Genomic DNA, 12500 nt, shown 5'->3' on the forward strand with positions numbered 1-12500 from the left:
AAAAGGAATAATCAAGAACGATAGGAGAACACCTGTCCGAGATATATTTACACATACATATATAACATACGTATTATAGGTATATAAATTAAATTTAATGTAAAATTTTGTAACATTTTTATGATTGTCTTTTTCTTCTTTTCCCTTTCTTTTCTTTTTTCTATTTTTTTTCTTTCCCTCCTTTTGCTTTAGTTGTAAATATCCGAAAACTATGAGAATTCATTTAATCGAAATATAAATTACGAAATATGTATGTAATGTAATGTAATGTAATGTAATGTATGTATGTAAATCTTTATAGGATAGGTCGTTTATACTTTGGAAGTTTCCAGTCGAGACACGAGTGTGTTTCACAATAGATGGACGAATGAACGGCCTGAATGAACTAACGTCACTACATTATGTAACCGCCCTGAACACTTTGCAAAGGGCGCAAGTCCTACCACAAAGCGTACGCCTGGAATGATCAATGAGGTCGCCAAGCCTGCGTCACCTTAAGAAGGAAGGAAAAGATAATAATAATAATAATGATAATAATAACAACGGGAAAGAAAAAAAAAAAAAGACACAGAAATTCCACAAGAGAAAGAGCAAAAGAGAGAAAAAGAAGGAGGACAGATTTATCTCTTACGCACGTGTCTAAAAAGAAAGAAAAAGAAAATATATATATATATATATGCATATTCGTATCAACGCTTATCGCATTAAACAAATTCATTTTTTATCGATCGGAGATCGATTACTTATCGATTAAGAAAATAAAATAAAAAAAAAAAAAGAAAGAAAAAGAAAAAATAAATAAAAAGGAAAAAAAAAAAATTCCTTTACATATTAAATCATATTAAACTGTCAATTAATTTGTTATCTGATCGATTGAAAATGTACGATCGAGATCCTCGACTTACAAAGAATCCACGTGGATTAATCAATACGACATATATATATATAAAAAAAAAAAAAAAAAAAAAAAAGAAAAAAGCCATGATTTTTGCTGTACGATTTTTGTCGAATAAAAAAAGAAAAAAAGAAAAGGAGAAGAAGAAATAGAAAATAATAATAGTAAAAACAACAACAACAACAACAACAACAGCAGCAGCAGCAATGGTAGTAATTAAAAAACTCGCATATACGGAAGAGAGAGAAAGAGAGAAACAAACCCACACAAAACAAATAAAAAATCGAAGTAATCACACTGTCGCACACACAATTCGGCAAAGGATCGAGGGATAAAGATGACGATGAGGAATTAGGGGATGGATATGAGGGAGTGGACGACGATGAGGGAAGCAAAAAGTTTCGCGGAGTTAATGCGTTAGCCGCGCGGAAACTACATGCGATAGATAATCGCAGGCGGAAGTTAAAACGGCCAATGTGGAAGGCGAAAGAAATTTCAATGAATGGAAAACGTCGGTAAGGGCCTCTTAAAAGGATCGACCTTTTCAATTGACGATGCCCGTCCTTGGATCATCCACACAGTCACGAACTCTTCAAGCTCGATCGTTCGTGCGCGCGACCGCATCAGCGCCGCCGTTCGTTCGAAATGGTTAACAGACAACGCACCATCGAATAGGGCGATCTCGTTTCGTTTTTATATACATTCTCTCTCTCTCTCTCTCTCTCTCTCTCTCTCTCTCTCTCTCTCTCTCTATCTCTCTCTATCTATTTACCTATCTATCTATCTATCTATCTATCTATCTATCAGTCTCTGTCTTTGTTAAAGAAATATCGTTATTATATCCAACAGTCGCGAAATGATAGATTTTTATAAAAGCACAGAATCTACAGCCAGACACGAAAATTTCAAGATCTATAAGAATTAGAAGGATCAAGGGATGATCCAGAGGGATCGATGACGTTCTCTCTTTTTTTTTTCCTTTTCTTTCCTGTACGAACATTTTTTTTGTCTATCTATCTTTCCCACACACACACACACTCTCTCTCTCTCTCTTTTACTCTCCCTCTTGACCTCTTTAACGATTTCGTTGCCTCGTTCTAACTCCTCCTTCTCCTCCTCCTCCTCCTCCTTCTCTTCCTCCTTCTTCTCTTCCTCATTCTCCACCTCCACATCTTTCTTCTTGCTTCATCGATCGTGTTATACAATCTTTCTTCTTTCCTTTTGTGAAATTCTTTTCTTTCTTTTTCCCTTCTTTTTTATTTTTATTTTTATTTTTCTTCATTTCCTTTTACTTTCACGAAAAAAAATAGATTAAGAAAACGATTAGAAAAAAAAGAAAAAGAAAAAAATATATATATATAAAGAAGAGCGAGGAGGAAGAGTAAACTTTCAGATCGGATTTAATTTCGTTATTAATGATTCACCGTCGATGAAATATCGATACGAGTTAATCGATCGAATCTATCAATTGGATTATTATTAATCGATGAGATAAATTAACCATGTGTATGTCTATATATATATATATATATATATATATATATATATATATATAAATATGCGGGCGCATATTTGTGGTACATGTTCTAGACATACATGTCAGTTTAAAATGGAAGACGGAAGAGATAATAGAACGAAGGGGTTGAGAAAGGATGGTAAAGCTCGGAAAGAGGGAGCTTGCATTCGAGGGCGTGTCAGGTGTCTTATCGTCGAGAGCTCAAATCGAAGGTTCTGGGGGTCATCTTCGATCATGGGAAAAAAGATAAAAGATAAAAGATAAAAGAGAAGAAAAAAACAGAGAAGAAAGAGAAGGAAGAAAAAAGACTCGTTATAATTAAGATTCGTTCTCTCGTAGGATTTCTCATAACTTTTACGAAATCTTAATGATACTTTCTATTATCATTCTCGTTCTATGAACACGAAATTATTCTACGATTAATATATATTTGGGAAGGGGAAAAAAAGAAAGAAAGAAAAGCAAAAAATTTTTAGAATTTTTAAATTACTCGAACAAAAATAATCGATCAGTCAACGAATCACAAATAATTAATTATGTTCACGTCATCCTCGACAGAGTTCGAGCAACAAGATTCTATTATCGATATCAAGAAAAAGAGAGGTTGAGAGGGAAGGAGGGAGGTAAAAGAAAAAAGAAGAAAAAAAAAAAAGAAGAAAAACTATTAATGAAATCTTTCGATCGTAATGGAAACGTCAATGCCAAGAATAATTGAAGGAAATAATTGTTCAATAATTATTGAGCCAATTTGAATTATAACATCGTGTTTTCTTTTCATTAAATCGAACACATAATTGAGATCGTAAATTTTCTACCGAAATATCTATATCCAGTACGACCAAGAAAAACAGACAGAGAGGGAGAGGGAGAGAGAGAGAGAGAGAAAGAGATAGAGATAAAGAAATAGAAAGAGAAAAAGAGAGAGACTGTCCTGCGCAGAAGCCGATCATGAGAAAATCACTACGCGCGCATTTGTATCGAGTGACAAGGAAATTTTCTGGCAAATGTTTCTCTCTGCGACAATATCCTTCTTTCTCTCTCTCTCTCTCTCACACACACACACACGCGCACGCACGCACGCACACACACGCACACACGCACTCACACTCTTTCTCCGTCTCTTTCTCGTTTCAAAGAATGTCGAGATAAAATCGCGCGTATGCACTTGGTTGCGATCACCACTTCCGAATTATATAAACGCAACCACGTCGACGACGACGATGACGACGACGACGTTCAAAGAGTAGAAAAAAAGAAATTGAGGAAAATGTGGAAAAAGTTGAAAGAAAGAGAGAGAGAGAGAGAGAGAAAGAGAGAGGGAGAGGAGAGAATTTGTTACAATTTCTTATAATGACAAATTGTATTGTTCATTTCGATCAATACAACTAACTCAAATCATCAAAATGTTTTCTTTTATCTTTCCTTCCTTCCTTTCTTTTAGAAATTCTTTTAGAAATTCTTACAATAGCACTTATTGAGTTCGTGTGATTTCGAAGCTCGTCGTTAAACAAGATCTCTATCTCTATCTTTATCTCTATCCTATATCTATCTCTATCTATTTCTCTCTCTCTCTCTCTCTCTCTCTCTCTCTCTCTCTCTCTCTTTGGAAAGATCCCCACGCAGGCGCAGATTAACGAAGAGCTCGATTCTCCCTTTTCGATTAGCATATATCCCAGGAAAAAAAGGAGGAAGGGGAAAAACAAAGAGAAAAAAAAACTCACAGGGAAAGATTCCATTTATCTTTTCATATCTCTCTCTCTCTCTCTTTTTAATTCTTTCTCAGCTGATTCGACTCTAACGCGATTGGCCATACTCGAGAAAGAAAACTAAGAAACAGGCTTACCATCGAATACGTCACGATGAATCGGATCAGAAAACCACGAGCTAACCGATCTACTCGGATATGATAGATATATTAGATAGAGGATAGAGGAGAGAAAGAGAGAGAGAGAGAGAAATAAAGATAGAGAGATAGATAGAGATAGAGCACTGGTCGTTAAAACTCATCACGCAAACGCACAGCCGATTTAAACCTCTCCATTCTGCAATGCGTCGCGCGACTTTATGATCTTGCCAACACGAATGAGCACACGAAAAGCGTCAAATTGACAGCTCGACAACAGACAGACAGACGGACAGACAGACAGACAGACAGACGAACGAATGAACGGACGAACGGACGGATGGACACTTCAAAATATTTTCTATCCTTAGGACTATCCAAATCATTTCTACGAGAGCTTATCAATGATTGAAAAGTAAATCGATCATTCCAACGCTTCTTTCTTTTTTCTTTTATTTATTTATTTATTATTTTTTTTTTATTTTATTATTATTATTTTATTAGAACGATGATAATTTCGGCTGAGCGAATTCTAACGTTTTTTTTGTATATTAAGAAAAAGTTTCATTAAATAAAATATCCTTTCGTGATCTATCAGAAAGAAATAAACGAAGTAGGACAGAGAAAGAGAGAGAGAGGGAGGAAGGAAGGGAGGAGAAGGGGAAGGAGGAAGAGAGAGAAAAAGAGGGGGTGGGGAAAGAAAAAAGATTAAAAAGAGAAAAAGGAGAGGAAACGAAAGAAGGTACGGGAATCCTAAGCGCGTTGTTAATTGTAAAAAACTATATAACACTCGATGATGAAACTATACTTCACTATAATTACAAAATATGATAAATAGATAGATAGATAGATGGATAAATGATAAATGAAGAGAGATCGTATGGTATAAATAATAAAATGATGAATAGGTTATCGAAATAGAGAAAAATTATAGAGAAAAAGAAGAAGGAAAAGAAGAAGAAAAGAAAGAAGAAGAAGAGAGCAGTCGAAATTACGACCCTATCTTGTCTCACCCTCTTTCACCCTCTCTGTCTCTGTCTATCTATCTCTCCACTCCCACCCTCTTTCTCTCTCTCTCTCTCTTTCTCTTACAGAACCGATCGAAGCTCCTCTTTAACAATGCTGTATTACACTATCGACAGATCTTTCTCTCTCTCTCTCTCTCTCTCTCTCTCTCTCTTTCTTTCTCTCTCTGTCTACTATTTATCCCCGGTTTCTCTCTAATTTCAGAATATTCACTCAGTCTATCTCTATATATTTTTCTACCTTATTCTCAATGACGATACTCAGCTGGCGAACGTACGTATCTACTTTACTTACTTACTTACTTAGCAACTTACGTTACGTTACGTACTTACGTTAACGTACGTTAATAACATACGTTAACGTTAACGTCAGTACGCGAACAAAATAAGAGAGTAAGTTTCAAAGAGTTTGGTTCAAAAAATTAGACGACGCAAACGACGACGGTGGACAACAACGATCAACGAACAACGATAACAACGATAACGACGATAAACGGGATAAACGTGTATAAACGTGTACAAACGACGCAACGGAAACGACGAGATTAATATTACGTTACTTTTCTTTTATTCTCTCTCTCTCTCTCTCTCTTTTTTTCTTACTTATCCTCTCTCTTTTTTATCTTTCTCTCTCTCTCTCTCTCTCTATCTTTTTTTCTTTTAATGGCACAAACCTTGTCACCCATGGCTGCGGCGAGCGGTGTGTTCGATGAGAATAGAAGGTTAACAGCGCGACTTCGAGTGGACCAGAGACTGACTGGCGTTTCGTGTCGTCGAGGACCGCCGGCATCATCGACCCGTCCTCCCCACCACCACACCCCTACCACACCGTCGAAGAACGCGACGAACGGAGCCGCCGTTGCGCGCGAACGTTGCGCGCGCGTCTTCTCTCTCTCTCTTTCTCTCTCGACATATATATATATATATTATATCTCTATCTCTATCTCTCTCTTACGAAAGAGAACCAACCTTCTTCTCCTACTCATTGGTCTTCCCCCACTACTACCACCTATCCACCTTACCGAGAACCTCAGCGAGTTTGCCTCGCGACGTTCGCAGCGCCACCATGCTGCGCGACGGCAATTTTCTCGCGACGTCCGTCCATCCCCGCCACGCGTCCCACTTCTTTCTCCGCCGTCACCACCTCCTCTTCCTCCTACTCCACCTTCTCGTCCTCCTCATCCTCCTATCAAGGCCCCGACCTCATCCCTCACCCCTTCTCGTCCAACTTCTACTTATACTCCTACTCCATACTATTCCATACTATTCCATACTCCCTACTCCTTCCCCATCTCTTCCTCGTCCTATACCTTACCCCCTCCTTCAATCAATCCTTCTCTCTCTCTCTCTCTGATCCCCCGTTTCAGCCCCCGTTCAACTACTCTCTAACATAAGCGATACTACTTCGTGCTAGCTACCCGGCAGCGCCACCGCCCAACCGAGCGAGGCCGACGTGCATCATCCCCACCAAACCAGGTCTACCCGTCTCGAAGCCCAGAACCCTCGTAACTCTGGAACGTGCCCGCACCACCCCTTTTCTCCTTCCTTCCTTCCTTCCTTGCTTGCTGCTACCTTTCTTCTTTCTCTCTCTCTTTCTATCTTTCCGTTTCTATCTTCCGTTTCTTCGTCTCTATCTGTCTATCTATCTATCTCTCTTTCTCTCTATGTAACGCGCCCCCGAAACGCGCTAACGTCGAACGCGCAAGCTCGTAGAAAGCACGAAACCCCAGTGATTCTCCAATTCTAGTGTCCCATCGTCGTCAACCTGTCCAACGTGTCTGTCATACTCCGTTACTCCCTTTTCGACATACTTTTTCATATTATCGATCCCTAATCCCTCCTTTCCTAATGTCTCTAAATCGAGGAAAGTGTTACAAACGTTTTACATCCCTTCCTCCTGTCCTCTTATCATGACGATTAATTCTTAAATAGTTTCATTTCATTTCTCTTTCTCTTTCTATGACATACAGTGTATAAGATAATCGAAGTGTAATATACATACATATTATATATATATATACATATATATTACATAATATATATATACATATATATATATATATATTAGGGAGACCGGAAAGTAATGTCGCTTTACAGAAACGACACTACTTTCCGGTCCATAACCAAGGAGGGACCGGAAAGTAATGTCGCTTTTAAGAAACGACACTACTTTTCGGTCCATAACCAAGGGGGACCGGAAAGTAATGTCGCTTTTAAGAAACGACACTACTTTTCGGTCCATAACCAAGGGGGACCGGAAAGTAATGTCGCTTTTAAGAAACGACACTACTTTTCGGTCCATAACCAAGGGGGACCGGAAAGTAATGTCGCTTTTAAGAAACGACACTACTTTTCGGTCCATAACCAAGGGGGACCGGAAAGTAATGTCGCTTTTAAGAAACGACACTACTTTCCGGTCCATAACCAAGGAGGGACCGGAAAGTAATGTCGCATTTAAGAAACGCAACGACTTAGTTGCCAAAACAATATGGCGTTGGCAACTAAGTGATTGCGGATTCGGTAACCGCAACGACTTAGTTGCCAAAACTTAGTTGCGTTGGCAACTAAGTGATTGCGGATTCTGTTTCCGCAATGACTTAGTTGCCAACGGGATATTGTCTTGGCAACTAAGTGATTGCGTTTCCTATTCCCGCAATGACTTAGTTGCCAAAACAATATCCCGTTGGCAACTAAGTGATTGCGGATTCTGTTTCCGCAATGACTTAGTTGCCAACGGAATATTATCTATTATACAACGGAAAGTGTAATCCGCAATCACTTAGTTGCCAACCCAATATATACGTAGACGTGTATATATATGTACATATATACTTAATTACATATAGGTATACATATATGCTACGTATATATAATATATATATTATATATATATATATATATATATATATATATATATGTATATATATGTACATATATACTTAATTACTTATAGGTATACATATATGCTACGTATATATATATATGTATATATATGTACATTATACTTAATTACTTATAGGTATACATATATGCTACGTATATATATATATATGTACATATATACTTAATTACTTATAGGTATACATACATGCTACGTATATATATATATATATATCTATATATATATATATATATTATATATATATCTATATATATATATATATATCTACATATATAATATATCTATATATATAATATATCTATATATATATCTATACATATTAATCTTTAGTACTTTTTAATCAAAGCTAACATTATAATGGAATGGTTGAGAACCACTGTGGCACGATCTGTGCTACTGGGCTACGCGCCACACGGCGCTTTGGCCGACCGACCGACCGACTCTACTCAACCCACTCGTCACACACATATACACACACACACGCGCGCGCGCGCGCACAGACCATATTACATAGCATATACAGAAAGAGAGAGAGGAGAGAGAGAGAGAGAGAGAGAGAGAGAGAGAAAAAACATATACACAGAGAGATAGGTGCAATATATATATGTAAACGGATGAAAGAGAGAAAGAGAGATGAGAATACACACGCAGTGCTATCTCTTATAAACTGTCGCTCTCTATCCTGCCACGTTAGGAACCCTCTTTTCATCCCCCTTTTATTTTTTTTTCTTTTTCTTTTAGCTTCTTTTTTTTTTATTATTCTTCGAAAGAAAGAAAGAAAGAAAAAGAAAGAGAGAGGGAGAGAGAGTGAGGGTGGGAAATGCTTGAATGTAGGCTAGCTCTCCCGTGCAATCCTTTTTTACTTCGTGGTTACTTGTATATACCATCAAATGGTTCGTTCCATGGACCATAAGATGTCCTACGATTCAACCACGAGATTACTTTTTCCTCGTTTCTTTTTTATCTTGTGAAAGATTTCGAGAGAGTTGTAGGAAGAGAGGGTGAGAGAGAGAGAGAGAGAAGTACAGTGAAGGGGAGTAAAGAGAAGAAGAGAGGAAAGGTGTGGAATCTTGCGAGCCCTCTCGTGAGTACAACGTAACGTACTCGATGTCGATCGATTCCGCGAGAGTACGTAGATACCTACAATTCGGCGTATTGCTGCTAGCTCTCTCTCTCTATCTCTACCTCTATCTCTATCTCACTCTCTTTTTGCTACAGTGCTACCCACCCCCGCTGGGCTACAGTTGCAGCAGCAGTAACAGCAACTTTTTCTAACAATTGAAAATGGAGATGTAAATTCAAAGTAGTTTCTCGTGTTTCATAATTGTCCTCATTCTTCATCCCTTCGAAGTAACAAAGAACGATTTATTAATTAATAAATATATTATATATATATATGTGTGTGCGTGTATATATATTTTTATTAGTAATTTCGAGTGAAATTAAAAACGTGTTAATAAAGAAACGAGAACAATTAGATCGTGCGATAACAGTAGTAATAATAATTAAAGTGATATATTAAGCTAGTAATCTACATATGTAAGTGTAAGACTTTAATGCCCTTTGGCATGTCATTTGAGAAAAAAAAAAAAAATGCTTTCCTTAATTATCAGACTATAAGTAAATGTTATACTAATCGATATTTCTTTCGTCGTTTACATTAAACTCATTCCTACGTGTATATTTGATCAAACCTAATACGCGATAAAAGAAAATAATTATCAACGTTTAAATAACAACATAAAATATTTATTGTCGTTGTGATAGGAAAATAATGTTTAGGTTAATAATCCAATGATAAAATAGTATAAGAAATATTTGTACAATAATATCGACGAATCGATATGCGTTAGATAGCTAATAGAAAATAAATGAGATAAGGAATTATATATGTGAGGGAGGAATTAGGTGAAATAAAAAAAAAAACCTGACTATACTCTATCTTCTCTTTTCTCTCTCTCTCTCTCTCTATCTCTATCTCTCTTCCTCTCTTTCGAGTATAAATTTATTTATGTGCATTGTACAGATATGACAGATTTTTTTTTCTTTTTTTTTTTTTTTGTTTACTAAATTATTTTCAACGTCATCAAAAAAATGTACCATACTTTAAAACCATATGTACATACACACATAAGTATATAATATCTATTTATTTATGGTTTCAGATATTTGTTAAAAATTCGTATAACGAGCTAAAAGAATTTATATTCGAGAAAAAAATTTTTCTTTAACAATTCATAGCATTAATAAACATCGTATCGTATATATCATTAAATAAACACATCTTCGTTATACACTAACAATGAAAATCTATCTATTTATCTATCCATCCATCCATCTATCTACCATCTATCTATCTATCTATCTATTATGTATAACTCTGAAATTAATGGTTTTACAGATCGATGTTGATATAATAACTTCTATTTATTTCCTTTTGTATATGAGAAATCTATTCTAGGTAATATTTGACGTTATTTGTTTCATTATACTCTGTATATAAAAGGAAGACATTTAAAAAAAAAAAAATGAGTGTATACAAAAAAATGGGAAAAAAAATGGCAGAGTAGATATAACATAAGGAAGCATATGGCTCCTTACCAAAATTTGCTATTATTAATAGAGCACGAACGATGACGAAGATAAGCAAAAAATAGAAGAGAGAGAGAGAGACAGAAAGAGAGAGAGAGAGAGAGAGAGAGAGAATCCAGTCAAAAAGATGATCCCTTTCTTTCTCGTCTTTCGCAAGTACGTCAATGAAATTCCTAAGACGACTAGCCGACAATATTATCGTCTAAGGAACAAGGTCATAATCAATGCACACATCTCTTCAAAACATTCTAATGGTGTGATGTCTTGTTAAAGAAATTGACACTTTTTATTATTGTTATTATTATCATCATCGTCGTCGTCGTCGTCGTCGTCGTTGTTGTTGGTGTTGTTGTTGTTGTTGTTGTTGTTGTTGTTGTGTTCATCTCAACAAGATTGGCCGCCTTTGACAAATATATCTTCGCTCCGAAATTTAGTTATTTTTCTTTCTCTCTTTTATTTTATTTTACTTTTTTTTGAACGTAAAAACGAAATTCCGATAGAGAAGAGAGGACGGTGTTGATGTTCTCTCTTCTTTTTTTTTTTTTGTAAATCGATAAAATAATGAGGATTAAATCATTCGAGGGAAAATCGATAAGTAGTAGAAACCTAATCGAGAGTACACTTCGATATTGATTCGTGAGCCCTTTATAATTCTCTTTTTGTACTCCTTTTCTCTCTCTCTCTCTTTTTTCCTCGGCATCTTCAAAAATCGATCAACTAGTAAATAAATCGGGCAAACAAGTTACGCACGAGGGAAGATAAATGCCATAGAGTTCGCAAAACGACTCGAACTCTCAATTTCCATTACTAAAACCCTTTTCCGCCATTCGATCCATCCATAATTCCGTCGTTCCCTTGCGAAAGCCGCTCTCTCGTGCAGTTTGTCTTACGATCTGCCGCTGAATTTATCCGAACCATCAAGCAAACTCGATATATATATATATATATATATATATATATATATATATATATATATATGCACGTGTGAGTGTAAGTGTGTATATATGTACAGAGTAAGTCAGAAGTTTCTAACGATGACTTAAAAATCCTATATTATTACTCTTTACCGTGACTCTTTTATTTTTGTTTTTCATTTTTAAAGACTTAACTTTTCAAATAACAAAACTGTCCTGTTTGGAAACATTTCTTCTCTTTTTTTTTTCTTTTTTCTATTTTTTTCAATTCAAACGAAAGAAAAAAAGGAAAGGACGAATCAACTCGAACGATCAATCGTTAAATGGAATAACAGATTTTTAAAAATATCTTTGACAAAACTTTTCGCGCTCATTCTGTACAAAAAAAAAAAAAGAAAAAAGAAAAGAGAGAGAGAGAAGAGACACAGACACGGACGCGTATACGTTGATTCGATTCATCTAAACTGAAGAGAGAGAAAGAGAAAGAGAGAGAGAGAGAGAGAGAGAGAGATAGAGAAACTTTCTGTTCGAAATAGAAACGAACGAATAGAGATCACGTTCAGTTCTTCTAAATAGCGTCGATAAGCGAAGAGAAGAAAAGGAAAAACAAAAAGAAGAAGAAGAAGAAGAAGAAGAAAATATTAAGAAAAAACAAAAGGAAAAGAAAATAAAAGAATGGAAAAACTATATATATATATATATATATATATATATATATATATATATCGTGCGTGTTAGCTATAATTTTCGCGTTAGGAAAACAATACGTTATACAATATTAATAATAATAAATCTTCGAATGGAAAATAAAAG

The 12500-nt window shown here is 35.8% G+C and overlaps 1 protein-coding gene across 8 annotated transcripts in view; it reads right to left on the minus strand.

Moving 5' to 3' along the window:
* The window catches only part of Atpalpha (sodium/potassium-transporting ATPase subunit alpha), an 81086-nt gene that overhangs the window by 36133 nt on the left and 32453 nt on the right, over positions 1 to 12500 (minus strand). The window contains exon 1 of one of the 8 annotated variants that reach the window (XM_035880721.2): positions 5954 to 6113. The exons of 6 other annotated variants lie outside the window; for them this stretch is intronic. In XM_035880721.2, coding sequence (XP_035736614.1) covers positions 5954 to 5965 — 12 coding nt within the window. In that variant the 5' untranslated portion in view covers positions 5966 to 6113. Of the gene's footprint in view, positions 1 to 5953; positions 6114 to 12500 lie in introns of those variants that run through there. One more of the 8 variants, XM_035880719.2, reaches the window with a different exon arrangement.

Source organism: Vespa mandarinia, chromosome 19, assembly GCF_050613455.1.
Source record: "Vespa mandarinia isolate Hongniang chromosome 19, ASM5061345v1, whole genome shotgun sequence".
Classification (NCBI taxonomy): domain Eukaryota; kingdom Metazoa; phylum Arthropoda; class Insecta; order Hymenoptera; family Vespidae; genus Vespa; species Vespa mandarinia.